The sequence below is a fragment of the Mustelus asterias genome, unplaced genomic scaffold (assembly GCF_964213995.1).
Source record: "Mustelus asterias unplaced genomic scaffold, sMusAst1.hap1.1 HAP1_SCAFFOLD_43, whole genome shotgun sequence".
Lineage (NCBI taxonomy): Eukaryota > Metazoa > Chordata > Chondrichthyes > Carcharhiniformes > Triakidae > Mustelus > Mustelus asterias.
The window spans coordinates 222922-247665 of NW_027590120.1; the positions used below are offsets into that span (position 1 = coordinate 222922).

Consider the following 24744-nt stretch of genomic DNA (forward strand, 5'->3'; position numbering starts at 1 on the left):
TTCCGCTGCCTCGGCAAAGCGGCCAGCATAATTAAGGACTCCATGTCCCCGGGCATTCTCTCTTTCAGCTTCTTCCTTCGGGAAAAAGATACAAAAGTCTGAGGTCACATACCAACCGACTCAAGAATAGCTTCTTCCCTGCTGCTGTCAGACGTTTGAAAGGACTTACCTTGCATTAAGTTGATCTTTCTCTGCACCCTAGCTATGACTGTAACACTGCATTCTGCACACTCTCATTTCCTTCTCTATGAACGGTATGTTTTGCCTGTATAGCGCGCAAGAAACAATACTTTTCGCTGTATGTTAATACATGTGACAATAATAAATCAAATCAAAGTCATTCTTCGATCAATATGTCTACAGCAGTCCCAATGAATGTTGCAACATTTCAAGAGAGTTCCATTGTGTCCTACGGACGCCAGCAGTTTCTGTAGTGTAATGGTGGTTGCATTTAACTCAGACACAAAAGTCCCTAGTTCAAAACCATGCCGAAATATTATTAACATTTGTTCATTAAGAGTGAGGGAAGTTTACATGATTGAAATTTGTTGCTCAACATTATCCGAAACTCAATATTAAAGCCATGTTATCTTTGCTCTGTCCTCGGCCTCAAAATCTTTCAGCAAAATCAGAGATCTTGTATTTTTATGACTTAATGAGAGGAAATAGATGTTGCTGTTTTGACACCGTGGACATATCAGCAACTCATTCAGTCCACAACAGAATTTAATGGCTTTGTTGATGCAGACTAACAAAGTGAATCATCATCTGAACCATGTCTAATAGTATTGTGTGCTCAAAAAGGCAGACACAAGTGAAACTGTAACTGAACTAGAGGAATTGGCGCACATTGCGCGGCACCATTATTTTAACATCGTTCTTCAGAGTAAACAAAGAGGGAAAACGACTCAGACAGTTGAGGAAATCGAGAATCAGTGCGGATGTACTGGACTTTCCTACAGCTGAATGGGATTTAGACGTCTGAGTGTTTCATACAGAGAATAAAGAGGGGTCAGGTATAACTAACAAATCATTCTTAAATCTATTCCCTTTAAAGATATTTGATTTTGTTCAAAAGCTGATTGTGGTCAATCTCAATGAAGCACCGTGACATGTGTATTACCCAGTGATTCGATTCCTTTCGTTGGTCAGCCATGTTTGAAATTCAATGTTGTCTATTTCGGAGATATGTCATTCAGAATGAGGAGATATGTAATTAATAAAAATATATTAATATTAAACATTGAACAACGAACAAATACTGGGTAGAATTGGTTGAAATTATTCGAAGGAAGATGAGAATGATGCATTAATGATTGAGCAGAAATCATTGCTTCCTTCGATATTTGCCCGACGACCGCTTTTAAAGGTTGAAGTTCAAGATAACTTGAGAAATCAGGTTGAAAGAAACGATTTTTGTCTTGTATTCAGTGACATGGGCTCTCAGTATAACCATTCGAACCTGCAGCAACACAGTGGAGTTGAACATTGTGGCCAGGCCAATTGGCGGCGCTATGCAATCAGTTGTTTCTGTTGTGTAGTGGTTATCACGTTCACCCCACACGCGAAAGGTCCCCGGTTCGAAACTGGGCAGAAACATTCACTTTATTTAGTGTGAGGGAAGTTTTGCATGGTCGTTGTTGCTGAACATTATCCGATTCTCCATGTTGCAGCCGTGTTATCTTTGCTCGGAACTCGGCCACAAATGCTTTCAGCAAAATCAGAAATGCTGTATTTTAAGACGCAATGAGGAAATAAAAGTTTGTACTTTTAACACCGTGCGCATATTAGCAACTTGTTCAGTCCATAACAGAATTTAAAGGATGTATAAATGCAGACTAACATAGTTAATCACCATCTGAAACATGTGTAATAGTAGTGTGTGCTCATAAAGACAGACACAAGTGAAAGTGTAACTGAACTAGAGGAAATGGCGCACATTTCCCGGAAGCATATTTTTAAAATTGTTCTTCATAATAAAGAAATGGAAAAAAAATCACTGAGGCAGATGAGTAAATCGAAACTCAGCGTAGATCTGCTGGACTTTCCTATAGATGAACGGGATTTAGGCGCCAGAATGTTTCACATGCAGAATAAAGAGGGATCAAGTATAACTAGCAAATCATTATTAAATCTTTTCCCTTTAAAGATATTTGATATTGTTTAAAAGCTGACTGTCTCAAATAGGCACCATGGGATGTGTATTACCCAGTGACTCGATTTCTTTTATTGGTCAGTCAAGTTTGCAATTCAATGTTGCATATTCCCGAGATATTCAATTCAGAATGAAGACGTATGTATTAAATACATGTATTAATATTTAATATCGAATAACAAAACAAATATTGAGTAACTAGCCAACAATACAAGTCTGGATGGCCCTTCGTCAGAGCTAAGAGCAAAGAAAAGCAGAAAAGATTTAAATTATGGGTGGAAGGCGGGTGCTGTAAGTGGACAAAGGGAATCCAAATTAGGATAAAGACGGCTGAGAGAGATGCTAAAAATGTCCATTAAGCAATCAGAATGGCAGAGCAGAGGTAAATGTGGTTAAGGCAGTTGCCCTGAAAGAGGAGTGTTGGGGGGGGGGGGGGGGGGGGCGGGGGGTGCGTGGGAGGGAGGCAAGAAGGAGAGCAGGAATCAAGAAATAGAAAAATGGAAGCGAGAAAGAAGTATGATAAAAATGGGTGAATGAGATGAAAAGAAGAAACAGAATGAAATGAAATAAATGGAAAGGGGATAAACGTGCAGGGGAGAGTTCATGCTCTGAAGTTGTTGAACTCAATGTTTAGTCTGGAAGGCTGTAAAGTGTTCAATCAAAAGATGAGGTGCTGTCCCTCCAGTTTGCGTTGGGGTTCACTAGAACATTGCAAAGTGCCAAGGATGGACATGTGGACAGGAGAGCAGGGTGCTGTGTTGAAGCGGCAAGAACTGGAAGTTCTGGGTCCTGCTTGCAGGCGGACTGAAGGTGTTCAGCAAAGCGATCACCCAGTTTGTGTTTGGTCTCTCCAATGTAGGAGAGTAGACTTCATGGGGAGGAGCGAATGCAATAGACTAGACTGAAGGAGATGCATGTGAAGCGCTGCTTCACCTGAAAGGGGTGTTTAGGACCTGGGATGGTGAGCAGGGAGGAGGTAAAGGGGGCAGGTGTTGCACCCTCTACCATTGCATGGGAAGATGCTGTGGGCAGAGGATGGGATGTTGGGTGGGATGGAGGCGTGGACCAGGCTGTCCCAGAGACAACCTTCCGCGTGAAATGCTGTTGGGTGTGAGGGGAGAGGTGAAGATGTGTTGAGGAGTGGCTTCATGCTGGAATTGGCAGCAATGGCGGAGGATGATACTTTGAACACGGAGGCTGGTCTCTGGTCTGGTAAAACGTGAGGACGTGGGAACCCTGTCCTCTTTCTAGGAGGGAGGGGGTGCAAGCAGTGGCCTGGGGCATGAGTTGGACACAGTCAAGAGCCCTGTCAACCACAGTGGGTGGACTCCGCACAGTCACCCAAGGCAAGAATCAAATCCAGATCCCAAGCACTGTAAATGCTAACCACTGTTCCACTCGGAAGGATCAGCCTGGTGGTAGCTTTACTCATGATATCCAGTTGCACTGGAGGTAGAATGGGAAGGAAATAAAAGTAAAATACTGCGGATGTTGGAATTGGGAAATTTAAACTGAAAATACTGGATAAACTCAGCAGACCTGGCGGCATCTGTGGAGAAACCTATTAACAATGGATTCTTATAATTTTGGTTGCTGAATGAGTAGACAAGGTCCTTTCGGTTTTATTGACGTTCTATGCGGCGTTACGGTTGAAGCGATAAAAGCAATATTTTAAATATCTCTGAAATTAAGTGATGTCCATCTTTGTGTGGGGCAGACGTCCTCCGTTTGGACAGAAGATGAAGAACCAATGTGCCCTTAACAAAGATGGCGGCGACGTGGGGGCGGGGCAATGGGCGGTGTACGCAGAACGCTGAGGAGGTTGGGATCGCACATGCGCATTGCAGCGGAGTGTTTTGTTGACGGAAGCGCGCGGGTTCTTCTCTGGATCGGAATCAGATTTGAAAGGGGGAACGGTTAACGGTGGCAGGCGTTGCCATGGCGGCAGGGGCGGGGCTCGCCAACAGCGCGCGCTGGCACACGTGGACCCTCGAGCTCAACCTGAGCGACAGTGGCAGCAGGTGCGGAGGCCGCGCGGGGAGCCGGGGGCTCGAGTAGGAGGCAAGCCGGGTCAGCTCGCCTCTCCAGCGGAGGCGACCTGGGGATGTGACACCAACCCAAAACTTCTCAACTTCGGGTTATTCACGCCTCTTTTACCCCTCACCGAGCTCCTCAGCACAAAGCAGCCCCTCAAATCCCCCACAAACCACTCAGACCCCACTTGGCATCTTTTCCCCAGGTCATAACCCTGAGATGCCCTTTTGGTTTCAGCCCCTCCACCTGGTCACGTGCCAACTGCGGTGGTGGTTGGAGGAACGATTGGTCGTTTCCAGGGCCGGGTGCTGAACTGGATCTCTCTCAATATCCCTCAGTTTGTTTTCAAGATACAATTTGGTACATCTGGTGATTTGTCACTTTGTCCCTAAATGGAGGGCAAGCGGATTGGCACCCTGATTATCAATTCACACTAAATCCACTTCTGCATCCCTCCATTACCCTGGCAGTTTGGTACACGCAATGGCAGTGTGTGTCTGAGGTTTGCCCAAGCTTTAATTCGTGCTGGCACTATTGCCACCACGTTGGGGTCCTCAACAGAGAGACTCCCTCTTGAGAAAAGGTCTTGAAAGGGTGACCAATTTGTGTTTTCTGTTTCTCATAGGAGCCGTGATCAACAGTGTGGCCAGAGAGACTCCACGTGCCCAGTCGCATGTTCGGACAAACAGCTACCAGACATCTGCGTCCAAGAAACAGACCGGATCCTGGTCGAGAAAGTAAGTTGGATTTGAATGTGTCTTTAGTGTGTGACTGACAACGCCCCTGGTTTGTCCACGGTGGTGAAGTACCTTGGTGAACCACAGCAGCCTGTGTGATAAAGGGTTAATCGTCATCCTTACTTCCAGGCCTGGGTATAAGATCAGCATATGGCCTCCCCTAACCGGCCCCCTTTACTGATACACTGCTCACTTTCTGTTTTCAGTCCTGCTGGGACATCGCCTTGGACCCACTGAAACAGTTGCCCATGAATCTGTTCATCATGTACATGGCTGGCAACACCATCTCCATCCTCCCTATCATGATGTGTGCATGATGGCCTGGAGACCCATACAGGCCTTCATGTCCATGTCTGCAAGTGAGTATTGTACTGAATCTACAGCTCAGAAACAGCTCTGAACCGGCATCACTTGAGTGCAGCTTAGAATATAATTCTGGGAGTTGGGTAATTAAGGGAGTTAGGGAAGGAAGGGAAAGAGGTGCCCTTTTGCTTTCTAACTTTCTCAGCCTTTGGGAAGTGATCTTACTCTTCGACAGGAGAAGAAGCCAGATTTTTGGTGAGTATCTGCTCAGTAACGAAGATTTATTCTGTTCCTAAGGATCAAAATAGTGGTAAGGTTAATAAAATACTTAAAAACCAAAATAAATTATCATTGGATAAAAGAAATAGTTTATCAGTACACATTCAAGCTGCAGCATTTGGGAGTTCCTGGGTGTCAGTTTGATCCAGGGCAAACAGGCATAGAGGTTTACAGCATGGAAACATACCCTTTGGCCCAACTTGTCCATGCCACCCTTTTTTTAAAACCCCTGAGCTCGTCCCAATTGTCCGCATTTCGCCCATATTCCTCTGTACCCATGTCTAAATGCTTTTTAAAATACAAAATTGTACCCCCTCTACTACTACCTCTGGCAGCTTGTTCCAGACACTCACCACCCTCTGTGCGAAACAATTGCCCCTTTGGACATTTTTCTATCTCTCCCCTCTCACCTTAAACCTATGCCCTCCAGTTTTAGACTCCCCTATCTTTGGGAAAAGATATTGACTATCTAGCTGATCTATGCCCCTCATTATTTTATAGGCCTCCATAACATCACCCTCAGCCTCCTCAGACCAAGAGAAAAAAGTCCCAGTCTATCCAGCCTCTCCTTATAACTCAAACCATCAAGTCCGGTAGCATCCGAGTAAATCTCTACTGCACTCTTTCTAGTTTCATAATATCCTTTCTATAATAGGGTGACCAGAACTGTACATAGTATTCCAAGTGTGGCCTTACCAATGTCTTGTACAACTTCAACAAGATGTCCGAACTCCTGTATTCAATGTTCTGACCAATGAAACCAAGCATGCCGAATGCCTTATTCTCCACTCTGTCCACCTGTGACTCCACTTTCAAGGAGCTATGAACATATACCCTTAGATCTTTTTGTGCTATAACTCTCCCCAACACCTACCATTAACTGAGTAAGTCATACATAGAACATAGACCAGGCCCTTCGGCCCACGATGTTGTGCCGAGCTTTATCTGAAACAAAGATCAAGCTATCCCACTCCCTATCATCCTGGTGTGCTCCATGTGCCTATCCAATAACCACTTAAATGTTCCTAAAGTGTCTGACTCCACTATCACTGCAGGCAGTCCATTCCACACCCCAACCACTCTCTGCGTAAAGAACCTACCTCTGATATCCTTCCTATATCTCCCACCATGAACCCTATAGTTATGCCCCCTTGTCATACCTCCATCCACCCGAGGAAATAGTCTTTGAACGTTCACTCTCTCTGTCCCCTTCATCATTTTATAAACCTCTATTTAGTCTCCCCTCAACCTCCTCCGCTCCAGAGAGAACAGCCCAAGCTCCCTCGACCTTTCCTTCAAACCAGGCAGCATCCTGGTAAATCTCCTCTGCACTCTTTCCAGCGCTTCCACATCCTTCTTATAGTGAGGTGATCAGAACTGCACACAATATTCCAAATGTGGTCTCACCAAGGTCCTGTACAGTTGCAGCATAACCCCACGGCTCTTAAACTCCAACCCCCTGTTAATAAAAGCTAACACACTATAGGCCTTCTTCACAGCTCTATCCATTTGAGTGGCAACCTTCAGAGATCTGTGGATATGGACCCCAAGATCTCTCTGTTCCTCCACAGTCTTCAGAACCCTACCTTTGACGCTGGAATCCACATTTAAATCTGTCCTACCAAAATGAATCACCTCACATTTATCAGGGTTAAACTCCATCTGCCATTTTTCAGCCCAGCTTTGCATCCTATCTATGTCTCTTTGCAGTCTACAACAGCCCTCCACCTCATCCACTACTCCACCAATCTTGGTGTCATCAGCAACTTTACTGATCCACCCTTCAGCCCCCTCCTCTAGGTCATTAATAAAAATCACAAATAGCAGAGGACCAAGCACTGATTCCTGTGGCACTCCGCTAGCAACCTGCCTCCAGTCCTAAAATTTTCCATTCACCACCACCCTCTGTCTTCGATCAGATAGCCAGATACCTATCCAATCGGCCAACTTTCTCTCTATCCCAACCTCCTTACTTTCATCATAAGCCGACCATGGGGGACCTTATCAAACGCCTTACTAAAATCCATGTATATGACATCAACTGCCCTACCTTCATCAACACACTTAGTTACCTCCTCAAAAAATTCTATCAAATTTGTGAGGCACGACTTGCCCTTCACGAATCCGTGCTGACTATCCCGGATTAATCCACATCTTTCTAAATGGTCATAAATCCCATCCCTAAGGACCTTTTCCATCAACTTACCAACCACCGAAGTAAGACTAACCGGCCTATAATTACCAGGGTCATTTCTATTCCCTTTCTTAAACAGAGGAACAACATTCGCCACTCTCCAGTCCTCTGGCACCATCCCCGTGGACCGTGAGGACCCAAAGATCAAAGCCAAAGGCTCTGCAATCTCATCCCTTGCCTCCCAAAGAATCCTAGGATATATTTCATCAGGCCCAGGGGACTTATCGACCTTCAGTTTATTCAAAACTGCGAGTACACCCTCCTGCCGAACATCTACTTCCTCCAGCCTATTAGCCTGTAACACCTTCTCTTCCTCAAAAACATGACCCCTCTCCTTGGTGAACACTGAAGAAAAGTATTCATTCATCACCTCTCCTATCTCTAGTGACTCCATACACAAGTTCCCACTACTATCCTTAACCGGCCCTAACCTCACCCTGGTCATTCTTTTATTCCTCACATAAGAGTAAAAAGCCTTGGGATTTTCCTTGATCCGACCCGCCAAGGACTTCTCATGCCCCCTCCTAGCTCTCCTAAGCCCCTTTTTCAGCTCATTCCTTGCTAACCTGTAACCCTCAATCGAGCCATCTGAACCTTGTTTCCTCATAAGCTTCCCTCTTCCTTTTTTCAAGACATTCCACCTCTTTTGTGAACCATGGTTCCCTCACTCGGCCATTTCCTCCCTGCCTGACAGGGACATACCTATCAAGGACACACAGTATTTGTTCCTTGAAAAAGTTCCACTTTTCATTAGTGCCTTTCCCCGACAGTTTCTGTTCCCATCTTATGCCCCCTAATTCTTGCCTAATCGCATCATAATTACCTCTCCCTCAATTATAAACCTTGCCCTGCCGTAAGGCCCTATCCCTCTCCATTGCAATAACAAAAGACACCGAATTGTGGTCACTATCTCCAAAGTGCTCTCCCACAACCAAATCTAACACTTGGCCCGGTTCATTTCCCAGTACCAAATCCACTGTGGCCCCACCTCTTGTCGGCCTATCCACATATTGTGTCAGGAAACCCTCCTGCACACACTGCACAAAAACTGCCCCATCCAAACTATTCGACCTACAAAGGTTCCAATCAATATTTGGAAAGTTAAAGTCCCCCATGACAACTACCCTGTGACCGCCACACATATCCATAATCTGCTTAGCAATTTCTTCCTCCACCTGGTTTCAGCAGCAGATGATCTGAGGCCAGGACAAAGTGGGTCGATGTCACTGAGGTGGAAATAGGTCGTGTAGGTGGTGATGTGGCAAATAGAGTTAAATACAGATCAGTGTGAGGTGTTGAATCATGGCAAGTCAAACCAAGGTAGAACTTTCACGGTGAATGGTCGGACCTCAGAGAGTAGTGGAACAGAGGGACCTTGGAGTTCAGGTGCATGGTTCTCTTAAGGTGGAGTCACACATAGATAGGGCAGTGAAGAAGGCTTTTGGCATGCTGGCCTTTATCAGTCAGGGCATTGAGTATAGGAGTTGGGAAGTTATGTTGCAGTTGTACAGGACTTTGGTGAGGCTGCACCTGGAATATTGTGTTCAGTTTTGGTCACCTTGATTTGGAAAGATGTTACTAAACTGGAGAGAGTGCAGAAGAGATTTACAAGGATGTTGCCAGGACTCAAGTTATAGGGAGAGATTGGATGAGTTAGGACTTTTTTCTTTGGAGCGTAGGAGACTGAGGGGTGATCTTATAGAGGTGTGTAAGATCATGAGAGGCATGGATAGGTTGAATGCACTCAGTCTTTTTCCCAGGGTTGGGGAATTAAGAATTAGAGGGCATAAGTTTAAGTTTAGAGGGGAAAGAATTAATGGGAACCTGAGGAGCAACTTTTTTACACGGGGGTGGTACGTATGTGGAATGAGCTGCCGGAGGAAGTGGTTGAGGCAGCGACATTGACAACATTTAAAAGGCATTTGGACAGATACATGGATAGGAAAGGTTTCGAGGGATATGGGCCAAATGGAGTTAGCTCACATAGGCATTTTTGGTGGGCATGGACCAGTTTGGGCCGAAGGGCCTGTCTCCGTGCTGTAGATTCTATGAGGATATGTTTAGAAGCTCAGTTTGAAGTGAAACATGTCACTGAGGTTGTGAATACTCCGGTTCAGCCTCAGACAGTCGCAATGGGGACAGATGGAGTCAGTGGTCAGGAAGTGGAATTTGTTGCAGAGCTGAAGATGATAGCCTTCATCTTCCAATATTTAACGAAGGCAATTACTGCTCATCCAGTCCTGGATGTCAGACAAGGGAGGATGGTGTGTAAAATTGGAGGGAATTTGGAGATGATGGTGTTCACATACACCTCTTACCCTGATCCTTCTCGGTGTGCAGGTTAACGGTTTTAAGGTTCAAATCTCTGGCTGAGTTGTAGATACATAAAGTCCCTCCTTTGCCCCCACCTCTCTCTCCATCCATTGAGGCCAGAGCCTTGTGTAGTCCCAGACTGGATGGCAGATTCCCTTCCCTGAAAGGCATTAGTGAACCAGCTGAGGTTTTATGACAATCCAGCAGTTTCCATGGTAATGTTTTCCTAGCGCCGGCCCCACAAATGACCAGATTCATTCAGCTCAATTTCACAACCTGCCTTTGTGTTTTTGTGGGATCTCTCTCACTCCTTTTTCACTGTTTTAAATCAATTTCACAGAGATTTGGAAGGGGAGGATTTGCAGGCAGGAAACTCAAACCAAACATCACATCAGGATCTGACTGAGTCGCCCAATTTATGGTAACCTGAATACCACTGAACCATGAGCATGGAAGGAAAAAGCACCGTTCACAATGGGGCAAAACTGTACATGTGTTCTGTGTGTGGACAAGGATTCAGACAATCATCTGGCCTGTCAAGACACAAGTGCAGTCACACTGAGGAGAAACCGTGGAAATGTGGGGAAGGATTCAGAGACCTGTCTGAGCTGGAAATTCACCAATACAGTAACACTGGGGAGAGGCCGTTCACCTGCTCTGAGTGTGGGAGGGGATTCACTCAGTCATCCACCCTGCTGACACACCAGAGACCGTTCAGGTGCTCTCACTGCAGGACTGGGTTCAGGTGGTCATCTCAACTCACTGAACACCAGTGAATTCACACTGGGGAGCGGCCGTTCACCTGCACCGACTGTGGGAAGGGATTCACTCGGACATCACACCTCATGGCACATCAGCAAGTTCACACCGATGAGAGACCGTTCAAATGTCCAGATTGTGGGAAGTGTTGTAAAAGTTCCAGCGATCTGATGTCTCATCAATGTGGTCACACTGATGAGAGACCGTTCAAGTGCACTCACTGCGGGACTGGGTTCAGGCGACCATCCCAACTCACTGTCCACCAGCGAATTCACACTGGGGAGAGGCCGTTCACCTGCTCCAAATGTGGAAAGGGATTCACTCAGAAATACAACCTGTTGAGCCATCAGCGAGTTGACAAGTGACTGCTGGAGTTTGATTCTGCTGTTTATCACAAATCACAAACATGTTGATTGTGGTCATTCGCCTCTGGGAGGCAAGAGAAGTGATTGCAGAGCCTCTGGCTCTGATCTTCAGGTCGTCGTTGGCCTCTGGTATAGTACCAGAAGATTGGAGGTTAGCGAATGTTGTCCCATTGTTTAAGAAGGGGAACAGAGACTTCCCCGGGAATTATAGACCGGTGAGTCTCACTTCTGTTGTCGGCAAGATGTTGGAAAAAATTATAAGGGATAGGATTTATAGTTATTTGGAGAGTAATGAATTGATAGGTGATAGTCAGCATGGTTTTGTGGCAGGTAGGTCGTGCCTTACTAACCTTATTGAGTTTTTTGAGAAAGTGACCAAGGAGGTGGATGGGGGCAAGGCAGTGGACGTGGTATATATGGATTTTAGTAAGGCGTTTGATAAGGTTCACCATGGTAGGCTTCTGCAGAAAATGCAGATGTATGGGATTGGGGGTGATCTAGGAAATTGGATCAGGAATTGGCTAGCGGATAGGAAACAGAGGGTGGTGGTTGATAGTAAATATTCATCATGGAGTGCGGTTACAAGTGGTGTACCTCAGGGATCTGTTTTGGGGCCACTGCTGTTTGTAATATTTATTAATGATCTGGATGAGGGTATAGTTGGGTGGATTAGCAAATTTGCTGATGACACCAAAGTCGGTGGTGTGGTAGACAGTGAGGAAGGGTGTCGTAGTTTGCAGGAAGACTTAGACAGGTTGCAAAGTTGGGCCGAGAGGTGGCGGATGGAGTTTAATGCGGAGAAGTGTGAGGTAATTCACTTTGGTAGGAATAACAGATGTGTTGAGTATAGGGCTAACGGGAGGACTTTGAATAGTGTGGAGGAGCAGAGGGATCTAGGTGTATGTGTGCATAGATCCCTGAAAGTTGGGAATCAAGTAGATAAGGTTGTTAAGAAGGCATATGGTGTCTTGGCGTTTATTGGTAGGGGGATTGAATTTAGGAGTCGTAGCGTTATGTTGCAACTGTACACAACTCTGGTGCGGCCGCACTTGGAGTACTGTGTGCAGTTCTGGTCCCCACATTACAGGAAGGATGTGGAGGCTTTGGAGAGGGTGCAGAGGAGGTTTGCCAGGATGTTGCCTGGTATGGAGGGGAGATCCTATGAGGAGAGGCTGAGGGATTTGGGATTGTTTTCGCTGGAAAGGCGGCGGCTAAGAGGGGATCTTATTGAAACATATAAGATGATTAGAGGTTTAGATAGGGTGGATAGTGATAGCCTTTTTCCTCTGATGGAGAAATCCAGCACGAGGGGGCATGGCTTTAAATTGAGGGGGGGTAGTTATAGAACCGATGTCAGGGGTAGGTTCTTTACCCAGAGGGTGGTGAGGGATTGGAATGCCCTGCCAGCATCAGTAGTAAATGCGCCTAGTTTGGGGGCGTTTAAGAGATCCGTAGATAGGTTCATGGACGAAAAGAAATTGGTTTAGGTTGGAGGGTCACAGTTTTTTTTTTGTTTTTTTTAACTGGTCGGTGCAACATCGTGGGCCGAAGGGCCTGTTCTGCGCTGTAATGTTCTATGTTCTATGTTCTATGTTCTGATGTAAATAAATTTGAGCCCACATATAAATACTAATGTCCTGGATGAAAGTCAAATAAATCTGCTTTTATGTTAAACAATCTGTTGAAACTTTTTTTATCTCTGACTCAAGTCCATTCCTTTCGAATGGCTCTCCCTCTCCCCTGTCTCCTCCATCCTGACCCCCAACAAAAAGTGTGATGAAGTCATGGAGCTTCTTTGTCACTCGGATTGAGCCAACCCAATCAGCTGCCCCTGCTGCTTCCCTCTCTTCCACCCTCCCACTGAGCCAAACTAATGTATCTAAAGCCTCTCCCTGTCTGAGCCCTGAACCCACATCTTTCAACAGTTTCTTTCCTGTTTTGCCCTGACTCTATTTCCACTAAATTGCCGACCATCCAACTTCCCCATATTGGCTGATATTGTTAATGATTCTCTCTCTCTCTTCTGGTTTTGTTCCTCTCACTTTTAAATACACAAACATCACCCTTTCTGAAAAAAAACCCTTTGATCCCACTTTGCTTGCAAATTATGGCCCCATCTCCAGCCTCCCTTTCCTCTCCAAAGTCTTTGAACTTGGTGTCTCCCAAGGAGACTTTTGGTCTCCTATTTGGGCTGCAAGGTGGCATGGCGGTTCGCACTGCTGCCTCACAGATCCAGACACCTGAGTTCAATTTCAACCTGTGTGGAGTTTGCACATTCTTTCTGTGTCTGTGTGGATTTCCTCCGTGTGCTCCGGTTTCTTCCACACTCCAAAGATGTGCTCGGTGGAATGGCCATGCTAAATGTATGGGTTATGGGTATAGGGTGGGGAGAGGGACAGCAGATTTCCTTCCCCAGAGGACGTTAGTGAGCAATCAGCAATTGGCCGTGCTAAAATTGCCCCTTAGTGTCCTGGGATGTGTAGATTAGAGGGATTCGTGGGTAAAATATGTCGGGATATGGGGGTAGGGCCTGGGTGGGATTGTGGTCGGTGCAGACTCGATGGGCCGAATGGCCTCTTTCTGTACTGTAGGGTTTCTATGATTCTATGGTTTCATGGTCAGAGCATTGCCCTGGGGTCTCTGGATTACTGTGCTAGTGACAATATCACTATGCCACTGCCTCCTCAATGTACACACATAGGGAAAAGGCCATTCACCTGCTCCGTGTGGGAAAGAATTTATGCATCCAATTTGAAGGGCTGTGATCACAATAACCTCAGACCTCCGGACTATTTTGTTTGTGGTGGATATTTAGTAAGGATACTACCTACAACTGTTGTGGAGAATCAAAGACACAGCTCCAGTCTGATACGGACCTTGTTCATTTAACCAAGACCTGATCACATAAACCCCAGTGTAATCTAACAGGTCTTTCACAGGTCTATTGGACATGACCTCTCACCTGACAAGTACATGGGATTCTTTCATATTGAAACATCGCAGACAAGTGATAACTATGAAGATTCAGAATATGAATGCCTTTTTGTAATTCCAACATTCATCCACTCTTGACCATAAGACATAGGAGCAGAATTAGGCCACTCAGCCCATCGAGTCTGATCTGCCATTCAATCATGGCTGATATTTTCCTCATCCCCAGTCTCCTGCCTTTTCCCCATAACCCCTGATCCCCTTATTAATCAAGAACCTATCTATCTCTGTGGAAGCCACTCAATGACCTGGCCTCCACAGCCTTCTGTGGCGAAGAGTTCCAACAGATTCGCCACTCTCTGGCTGAAGAAATTCCTCCTAATCTCTGTTTTAAAGGATCGTCCCTTTAGTCTGAGGTTGTGCCCTGGAGTATTCCGGTTAACACACTGGAATACTCCTTTAGCCCTTTAGGATAATGTCACTGCAGTATATGGGATCTGCAGAAACATTCAATTAAATTCTACCAGCCACCTGGTATGCTTAACTGTGGAAACCCTTTTCCATTAAGGTCTCAGATTACTACAGCAGCTATGCATTGTTCTGACTCGACCAGCCGGGCTGTGGAATTAATTGGATAGATCTTCCAGAGAGCCAGCAGAGACATAATGGGCCAAATGGTTTCTATTTATGCTGTATCATTCTCTAAAAGAGTGAATATTCAGTACCAGTGACAGAGAGAAGAACCAGTGACTGTGCAATTGAACCCAGCCAGAATCAGCACCATAAAGGGAGGAGTGAGAGGGGAAACGGTATAAAAGCTTTGAAACCATTGCATGGTCCTGCAGCAGAACTTTGAAAAATAGAGCACAGCATATCACCAATTCTCAATATTTCAGTCATTTACCTTTATGCTGCAACTGTACAGGATCTTGGTGAGACCACATTTGGAATATTGTGTGCAGTTCTGGTCACCTCACCATAAGAAGGATGTGGAAGCGCTGGAAAGAGTGCAGAGGAGATTTACCAGGATGCTGCCTGGTTTGGAGGGTAGGTCTTATGAGGAAAGGTTGAGGGAGCTAGGGCTGTTCTCTCTGGAGCGGAGGAAGCTGAGGGGAGACTTAATAGAGGTTTATAAAATGATGAAGGGGATAGATAGAGTGAATGTTCAAAGACTATTTCCTCGGGTGGATGGAGCTATTACAAGGGGGCATAACTATAGGGTTCATGGTGGGAGATATAGGAAGGATATCAGAGGTAGGTTCTTTACGCAGAGAGTGGTTGGGGTGTGGAATGGACTGCCTGCAGTGATAGTGGAGTCAGACACTTTAGGAACATTTAAGCGGTTATTGGATAGGCACATGGAGCACACCAGGATGAGAGGGAGTGGGATAGCTTGATCTTGGTTTCAGATAAAGCTCGGCACAACATCGTGGGCCGAAGGGCCTGTTCTGTGCTGTACTGTTCTATGTTCTAAATGCTAACAATGTTATTTTGAACGAACTGTGAAGTTTCAATGGCGGTTATTGCCCAGCATTCGCTGCGGGTGTGAAAGTGCCCTATTCACTCCACAGGAGCCCAGTACGCAGGCGCAGCGCTGTATCTGGGGCATGCGCAGTGTCACTTTGCTCGGAGCCCGCGAGTCCGGGAGACGCTTGTTTCAAGGGGTGAGAATCGGTGCGGCGGAGGGAGGAATGGAGCCGGGTGTCGGGGTGGGGAGGGAACAGAGGCTTCATAAACATCTGCTGTAGGCCGCAAGGTCTGAATAAGAGCCTTCCGGTCCCGGGTTTGCAGCTCCGTGGATTTTATCCGGGATCAGGCCCGGTGCCGTGGCCGCCATCTTTGTTTAGCGGGGAGCAGAGCGCATGCGCGGCCGGTGGGCGGAGCTTCAGGATTTGGGTGACCAGGTGAGGCAATGTTTGAGTCATTGACTGACAGGTCGGGTTAATGGATGCTGCCTTTCACCTTCTCAATTTGGAGCGGCGGCTCGCCGTCTTTTATACACTTTAATCATACAGACATTAGCGGTTACTTCGTCATTAGCTTTGGGTGGTGACATGTACTTAGCCAATTGGGCTCCCCTAGCAACAATTGACCTCCAATCACATTCCTTCAAAAACAACCGTGAACAAAAACCCACAACTTATTGTTTCAGTTCCCCTTTATCTTAAGCTCAGCCGACCATCTGGATCTCGCGATCTGGTTTTTTTGTCTGTTCCGTATTTTTTATACAATAACAGGATGTAGCTCAAAGGTTAGTTCGTTATTTAGTCAGCAACAGAATGATCTTTGTTAACCACAGGATAAGTGCTGGGCACAGCCAGTCCCGTACGCATTAACTTTCAAAGGTCGCAGTCTTAGTTTCACTCCAACACTCATCTCATTTATCTAAAATCCAATGAGCATAGATGCACCCTGCCTAACCTTTCCTCAAAAAACAGACCCCTTCATGCCCAAAATCAGCGAGTGAACCTTGTCTGAATTGCTTCCAATGTAAGTATATTCCATCTTAAGTAATCTTATGCTAGAAAACAGGAGGGGAGAATGTTATGGATTTATATTCAGGTCTGACAAATGACTGTTGGGGGTGACACAGTGGTTAGCACTTCTGTCTCAAAGCGCCAGAGACCCGGTTCAATTCCAGCCTCGGGTGATTGTCTGTATGGAGTTTGCACATTCTCCCTCTGTGTGGGTTTCCTCTGGGTGCTCTGGTTTCCTCCCACACTCCAAAGAGTGGGTTGATCGACCGTGCTAAAGTGTCCCTTTGTGTCCCAAGATGAGGGGGAAGGAAAGGATTAGTGATGTACATACATCAGGTTACAGGGATAGGGCCTGAGTAAAGGTGCTCTGTTAGAAACTTGGTGCAGACTCGATGGGCTAAAAGGCCTCCTTCTGCACTGCAGAGATTCTGTGATTTTGGAATTTCCTTTTACAGATGGTTAGAAGAAGAGGATTTTGACAGCAATCTCAAACCCCCCAAAAAATGTGTATTTCTTAATTTCAAGCCACAATTGACACATGACTCTTGTAATCTCCTTTTGCAGGGAGTTAGAGTGGGCCAAGCCTGAGGCAGCTGTCGTATGTATATTTATAGAGAGAGAATAGACTAACATTTTGAGTCTGGATGACCCTTTGTCAGAACAAGGGTCATCCAGACTTTAAATGTTGGCTCTACTCTCTCTCCACAGATGCTGTCAGACCTGCTGACATTTTCCAGCATTTTCTGTTTTTGTTTTTTCCAGCATCCGCAATATTTTGCCTTTATATGTATTTATATATCCAAATGTGCTATGTTAACAAAATGGACAGTTACTAACCGAAATATAAAGCATCATGTGATTTAGCTGACTTGACCATATTCCTATAGTTATTCAGTCATTAAAGACACAGTCATGGAGCATTAAACTTGCCGCGCAGGGCCCCTTGTGTCAACACACAGGCAGCTGCTTTGTGAGACTGCGAGCAGCACAGACAAGTCAGAGATAAGAGTGTCCTGAGAAGAGCGATTCATTGTGAAAGCTCAGGGACGGTTGATAAGATGTAGGAATTCTATGATTCTAATGAACATTCTTTCCTCTCTCATTCCCCAAAAGCTGTAAATCTCCATCCCACTCACTCTCCCTCCATTCTCACTCTGCTGTATCTAATATTCACCCTCCCAATTCTCCTGAAGGTGCTGATTGAGGCTGATTGACAGATCCATGCTCCCTGCTTCCTGTCGTGGACACACAAATCATAAGAAACAGGAGCTGCAGTTGGCCATTCAGCCCATCGAACTGCTGCAACCATTCATTGAGAATTGGCTGATCTACCGCAGCATCATTTCCCACGTTTTCTCCCAGATAGAGAGAGAATAGAGCCAATGTTTCGAGTCTGGAGAGAGGAAAGAATGTTCCATAGAAACTAGAATTGTCTGTTCTGAATTTCTATCCTGCACTGACACTGATGACCTCTGTAAACTTGTTTTACAGGATACTGAAAGAGGAATCACAGACCGAAATCTCAGACGTTGTGTCTAGATCTGACAGAGTCATATTCCTTAGGACCTGAATATCATCGGCCTTTGAATCGAGGAGAAATGGTTGTCCGGTCTGATGACTTGAAAAGATTTCAAACATCAGTGTGACTGGAAAAGTGCCAACACGCTGCCACACTGGAGTGAGAGTGTTCCAGTGCACTGAGCTTGAACCAGTTACACAGCCTGAATAAATATCACACCATTCACAGCGGGGGTGGGGGGACTGTTCTGTGTGTGGACGAGTCTTCAACTGAAGAGAGAGGAAAAGACACCTGCACCATGGAGAAACCATGGAAATGTGGGGACTGTGGGAAGGGATGCAGAGCCCCATCTCAGCTGGAAGTTCATCGGCGCAGCCACACTGGGGAGAGACCATTCACCTGCTCTCAGTGTGAGAAGGGATTCACTGATTTATCCACCCTGCGGACACACCAGCGAGTTCACACTGGGGAGAGACCATTCACCTGCTCTCAGTGTGAGAAGGGGTTCAGTCAATTAGCTAACCTGCAGAAACACCAGCGAGTTCACACTGGGGAGAGACCATTCACCTGCTCTCAGTGTGGGAAGGGATTCACTCAGTTATGCAGCCTGCAGACGCACCAGCGACTTCACACTGGGGAGAGGCCATTCACCTGCTCTCAGTGTGAGAAGGGGTTCAGTCAATTAGCTCACCTGCAGAAACACCAGCGAATTCACACTGGGGAGAGACCATTCACCTGCTCTCAGTGTGGGAAGGGATTCATTCAGTTATCCAGCCTGCAGACGCACCAGCGACTTCACACTGGGGAGAGGCCATTCACCTGCTCTCAGTGTGGGAAGGGGTTCAGAGCTTCATCCCACCTGCTGAGACACCAAAACGCTCACGAGTGATTCCAGAGGTTGGATTCTGCTGTTATTGTTTCTGCTCTCAGTTACATCCAGGACTGCATTTTGTTCATTCTCACAGTTGGTCAATGGGGAGGGTCGGAGGGTTTCTTTCTGCTGGACTGGCCGGTCTCATGACTTTGCCTCCAGTGGGCTGATGCTCTTTGAGTCTTGTTGTGAATATCTGGTATCAGATTTCGCAAGGATCACAGAGTGACCGGGTGTTAGGAAGTTCAGAGATATTTAGTCAGCATTTCTGTTTGAAACCTCCCAATGCCCATCCAATTTCCTTTGTAATTGTTTATTGTCTCCACTTCCTCCACCCTCGTAGGCAGCGAGTTCCAGGTCATTACCATTCACTCCATCAAAATATTCTTCCTCACATCCCCCCTTCCTCTCTGACCCAAAACCATAAATCTGTGTCCCACTCATCCCTGTCCCATCAGCTAATGGGAACAGCTTTTCTTTGTCCATCTTATCTAAACCTGTCAGAATCTTGTCCACCTCTATCAAATCTCCCCTCAACCTCCTTTGCTCCAAGAGGAACAACCCCAGCCTGACATTGACAATAAAGAACAAACTAACAGAATATGTTAATACCTGAAATCAAATGGGAATGTTTAATTTCTGTTTTAAAGAAATAATGAATATATTGTCACGTACAATAAAAGGATTTGAATAACTCAGCTTGGGTGCAGTTGAATGAAATGTATCAATCTCGTATCCACCCACAGTCTCGAGGAAGTGTGGAATGTGTAGCTGGAAATCCCTCCCTAACAGCACTGTGGGTGTACTTACACCTTCAGCATTATAGCAGTTCAGGAAGGCAGTGTTGGCGCTGACCATGGCCGAGGCAGCTACATACAGCCACATATTCTGTTATAATTGAAGGACAGCAGATTGAATGTGAGGCATTATGGGACTGGGCTATCTTGACCACATTCCTGTGACTGCTCAGTTTCTGCAATCACGGACCATTAAAGCTGCTTAGCAGGGCCCCGACAGAGGACCTGGTGAGAATATTTACTCAGAATGAGTTAGAATTAAACTTATTCCAGGACCGGCTGGTGTTCAGTGGCTGAGATTCCTGAATCTGTAAAAAGGGGGTCTGACCAATCAACAAACAGTGGTAGGTAGTTCAGAAGCGTTCTCATGCATTGTTTAAATTATTTTATCATAAATTTGTGATTAGAACTGTGAGGGACTTGTAACCCAATAGTTGTTGAATTGACGGTAAACTCCAAGTAGCACTGGACTGAAAAGGGGGTCTGACCAAGAAGTGAAGTGATCTCAGGCATTGTTTAAATTACATCATCATTGGCCAATTTCCCCTTTGTGACATCACAGTGGAGCCATCCTTGAATTAGCCAATAGGAATCACTCTGCTCCGCGGTGACGTCTCCGGGTTCCAGTGCGCAGGCCCGGGCGCGCGGACCCGGGAGCCCCGCCCCCACCCATTGTTCCCCTCCCCCGACACCACATCGAGCCAAGGTTTCCAGGCAACCGGCTGACAGCTCCGGCCAGAGCGAGAAGCCGCTCAGTGATCTCCCCCTCCCCCCGGCCAAGGACGGCGGCTGTCCAAGGGAGAGGCGCATGTCCAGGGGAGAGTCCATCCCCTGCCCTTCTGAGGTGTTCACTAATAGGAAGAGTTGGAGGACCGAAAGGACTCTGGTTCTCCAGCTCATCAGAGCGCCGGCTTTGCGTGAATGAAGATTGCGCTTCAGACAGACTGAAACTTCCTCCTGTCTCCAACATCTGAGAGTAAAACACTTTCTTTTCTCCCCCTTTCCATTTCTTTTCTCATTCTGGGGGAAATTGGGGACTTGCAGCAACTGAAGGAAGGAAGTGAATCCAGGGAGAGTGCAGACTCCGGAAAGGTTGGCCCAGGTCTCTCTCTCTTAAAGACATTGACATCCTTTGCTCCCTCAGCTTGACACACCTATTTGTCTGGCTAAAAGGATGGTCTCTTTCCTAATGTTCACAATTGAAGGGCTGCTTTCCCCAGGAGATGGCTGACATTTAAGGGGACAGTAAATTAATATAGGACAGAGATATGTCCAGTGTTGTTATATCAGCCAGGTTTATTCCTGGTCCTGCAATAAATGCATTTATCATTCCAATCTTGTCATATTGTACTGTAGCTACATTATATATTTCCAGTTATAGAGTCATTACAGCACAGAAGGAGTCCATTGGACAACTCGAGTCCATGCTGACTCTCACAGTAACTTCATAGTTTTTTTGCACTTTTTTCATGATTTTCAAGTGACTTAATTGCAGTGTTAATGTAAGCCTCCTTGTGACACTAATTAATAAACAATCAAAACTAAACTATAAAACGCCTTGGCGAACACTTACCCGAAGATCAGAGGCTGAATGCCCTTGATCTTCGGGTAAATGTTCTCCAAGGCGGCCTTCAAGACTCACGACAACGCAGAATCGCTGAGCAGAAACTGATAGCCAAGTTCCGCACACACGAGGACGGTCTCAACCAGGATCTTGGGTTCATGTCACACTATCTGTAACCCCCACAACTTGCTGGGCTTGCAAAATCTCACTAACTGTCCTGGCTTGAGACAATTCAGTAAGAAGTTTAACAACACCAGGTTAAAGTCCAACAGGTTTATTTGGTCGCAAAAGCCACACAAGCTTTCGGAGCTCCAAGCCCCTTCTTCAGGTGAGTGGGAATTCTGTTCACAAACAGGGCATATAAAGACACAGACTCAATTTACATGAATAATGGTTGGAATGCGAATACTTACAGCTAATCAAGTCTTTAAGATACAAACAACGTGAGACAATTGAGACAACATTGAGACAATTCACACCTCTTTAACCTGTGCTTAACCCTCTCTCCACTCACATTGTACCTGGAAAGACTTGATTACCTGTTAAGACTCGCATTCCAACCATTATCTGATAATGGAGTTTGTGTCTATATGTGCCCTGCTTGCGAACCAAATCCTGCACACAGCTGATGAAGGAGCAGTGCTCCGGAAGTTCCTGCTACTAATAAACCTGTTGGACTTTAACCTGGTGTTGTGAAACTTCTTACCGTGTCTACCCCAGTCCAACACCGACATCTCCACATCCAGGACAGGAAGCAGTGAGCATGGATCTGTCAATCAGCCTGAATCAGCACCTTTTGAAGAATTGGTAGGGTGAATATTAGATACAGCAGAGTGAGAATGGAGGGAGAGTGTGTGGGATGGAGATTTACAGCTTTTGGGGAATGAGAGAGGAAAGAATGTTCCATAGAAACTAGAATTGTCTGTTCTGAATTTCTATCCTGTACTAACACTGATGAATCTTATAAACTCCTTTTGCAGGATAGATTTGCAGAAGGTGAGGATTTACAGGCAGAAATCTCAAATCAAACAACACATCAAGACCTGACAGAGTTATTCATTTGATCAGGACCTGAATATCATTGGCCTTTGAATCTAAAAGGAGAAATCTTTTTCTGTTCTGTCTGCTTCAGAATTTTTTTTAACATAAATGTAACTGAAAAATCACTGAGACACAGATACACCCGAGTGAGTGTGTTCCAGTGTACTGTGTGGGAAGAGATTTAACCAGTTACACAGCCTGAAAATACACCGCAGCATTCACAGCGGGGAGAGACTGTACCCGTGTTCTGTGTGAGATTTAACTGATTGTTGAACCTGGAGAGTCACAAGAACACCCGCACCAGGGGGAAACCGTGGAAATGTGGGGACTGTGGGAGGCGATTCAGGGTCCCATCACAGCTGGAATCTCATCGACACAGTCACACTGGGGAGCGGCCATTCACCTGCTCTGTGTGCGGGAAGGGATTCACTCAGTTATCCAGCCTGCAGAGTCACAATCTCACTCACACCAATGAGGGATCGTTTAAATGCTCTGACTGTAGCATTGGCTTCAAAACCTCTGGAGAACCAGTGTCCCACCAGGTGTCACACTGAGGAGAGACCGTTCAGCTGCTCTCACTGCAGAAAGAGGTTTAAAAGCTCATCCAATCTGCAGAGACACCAGCGAGTTCACACTGGGGAGAGACCATTCACCTGTTCTGACTGTGGGAAGGGATTCACTCAGTTATCCCACCTGCTGAGTCATAATCTCACTCACACCAATGAGAGACCCTTTAAATGCTCTGACTGTGGGAGCAGATTCAAAAGCTCTGGAGAACTGGTGTCCCACCAGCGAGTTCACACTGGGGAGAGACCATTTACCTGCTCTTTGTGTGGGAAGGGATTCACTCAGTCATCCAGCCTGCTCAGACATAAAGTCACTCACACAAATCTGAGGCCTTTCAAATGCTCTGACTGTGGAAGTGGCTTCAAAAGCTCTCAGAGCTGATGTCCCACCAGCGCATTCACACTGAGGAGAGACCGTTCAGCTGCTCTCACTGCTCAAAGAGATTTCGAATATCTTCAGCACTGCTGAAACACGAGCGAGTTCACACTGGGGAGCTGCTCTCAGTGTGGGAAGGGATTCACTGAGTCATCCAACCCATGGGTACTTCAGTGAGTTCACACTGGGCAGAGGCTGGTCACCTGCTCTGACTGTGATTCACTCAGTCAGCAAACTTGGTGAAACACCAGTGAGTTCACAAGTGATTACAGTTCTGGGATTATTCTTGTGAATCTTTCTTGCCCCTTCTCCAGTGCCTCTGTTTCCTTTTTCTAAATGGAGATCACAAATAGAACATAGAACAGTACAGCACAGGAACAGACCCTTCAGCCCACGATGTTGCGTTAAACATGATGCCAAATTAAACGATTCCTTTCTGCCTGCCCTTGGTCCATATTCCTCTATTCCTTACATATTCATGTGCTTATCTAAAAGCCCCTATTGTATCTGCCTCCACCACCACCCCAGGCAGTACAGGGAATCCCTGTAACTCTTTCCTCCCCAGCTGTTGCTAAACCTCAGACTCTGCCTGTCGTTCTGCTAATTAATCCAGAACCCCTTCCACACCATTTGTTCGCGGGTTTCTCCGACAAGGTGGCAATTATACTCCGGAAACCAATGTCACAGTATCAAGGTAAAACTTTATTAAAAACCAGTGATCAATGGGAGAAATTATATTGATGATCTCAGATACAGAATACCCAGACCGTTCTAATGTAATCATAAGACCATAAGATATAGGAGCAGGATTAGGCCATTTGGCCCGTCGAATCTGCTCTGCCATTAAATCATGGCTGATCTGATTCTTGTCCCCATTCTCCTGTCTTCTCCCCGTAACCCTTGATCCAGTTATTAATCAAGAACCTGTCTATCTCTGTCTTAAAGACACTCAATGATCGGGTCTCCACAGCTCTCCTTCCAAAGATTCACCACTCTGGCTGAAGAAATTCCTCCTCATCTGTTTTAAAGGATCATCCCTTCACTCTGAGGTTGTGCCCTCGAGTTCTCGACTCTCCCACTGGTGGAAACACCCTCTCCACGTCCACTCTCTCCAGGCCTCTCAGTCTTCTGTAAATTTCAATTAGATCCCCCCTCATCCTTCCAAACTCCAATGAATACAGACCCAGAGTCCTCAACCATTCCTCATACGAGAAGCTCTTCATTCCAGGGATCATTCTTGTGAACCTCCTCTGGACCCCTTCCAAGGCCAGCACATCCTTCCTTAGATAAGGGGCCCAAAACTGCTCACAATACTCCAAATGGGGTCTGACCAGAGCCTTAGACAGCCTCAGAAGTACATCCCTGCTCTTGTATTCTAGCCCTCTCGACATGAATGCTAACATTGCATTTGCCTTCCAAACTGTCAACTGAACCTGCACGTTAACCTTAAGAGAGTCCTGAAC

The 24744-nt window shown here is 46.0% G+C and overlaps 2 protein-coding genes across 3 annotated transcripts; both read left to right on the forward strand.

Moving 5' to 3' along the window:
• Nucleotides 1-3995: 3995 nt before the first annotated feature.
• LOC144482848 (ER membrane protein complex subunit 4-like) lies at nucleotides 3996-11292 on the forward strand. 2 transcript variants are annotated; one of them, XM_078201691.1, is made up of 4 exons: nucleotides 3996-4176; nucleotides 4815-4926; nucleotides 5133-5285; nucleotides 10356-11292. In XM_078201691.1, the coding sequence occupies exons 1-3, from the start codon at nucleotides 4094-4096 to the stop codon at nucleotides 5241-5243; spliced, it is 306 nt and encodes a 101-aa protein (XP_078057817.1). In that variant the 5' UTR covers nucleotides 3996-4093; the 3' UTR covers nucleotides 5244-5285; nucleotides 10356-11292. The 2 variants fall into 2 exon arrangements, with proteins under 2 accessions (XP_078057817.1, XP_078057818.1); XM_078201692.1 differs by lacking the exon at nucleotides 5133-5285 and having other exon boundaries at nucleotides 3999-4176.
• Nucleotides 11293-15808: 4516 nt separating this feature from the next.
• Nucleotides 15809-19635, forward strand: LOC144482849 (uncharacterized). Its single transcript, XM_078201693.1, has 2 exons — nucleotides 15809-15974; nucleotides 18039-19635. The coding sequence occupies exon 2, from the start codon at nucleotides 18365-18367 to the stop codon at nucleotides 18953-18955; it is 591 nt and encodes a 196-aa protein (XP_078057819.1). The 5' UTR covers nucleotides 15809-15974; nucleotides 18039-18364; the 3' UTR covers nucleotides 18956-19635.
• The last annotated feature ends 5109 nt before the right edge of the window (nucleotides 19636-24744 follow it).

What these genes read in the sequence shown, in the direction of transcription:
- LOC144482849 (XM_078201693.1), top strand. Translation starts at nt 18,365, where the DNA reads ATGGAGAAACCATGGAAATGTGGGGACTGTGGGAAGGGATGCAGAGCC.
- LOC144482848 (XM_078201691.1), top strand. Translation starts at nt 4,094, where the DNA reads ATGGCGGCAGGGGCGGGGCTCGCCAACAGCGCGCGCTGGCACACGTGG. An exon ending in CTGAGCGACAGTGGCAGCAG is followed by an intron (nt 4,177 to 4,814) that starts GTGCGGAGGCCG and finishes TGTTTCTCATAG; the next exon opens with GAGCCGTGATCAACAGTGTG. An exon ending in ACCGGATCCTGGTCGAGAAA is followed by an intron (nt 4,927 to 5,132) that starts GTAAGTTGGATT and finishes TTCTGTTTTCAG; the next exon opens with TCCTGCTGGGACATCGCCTT.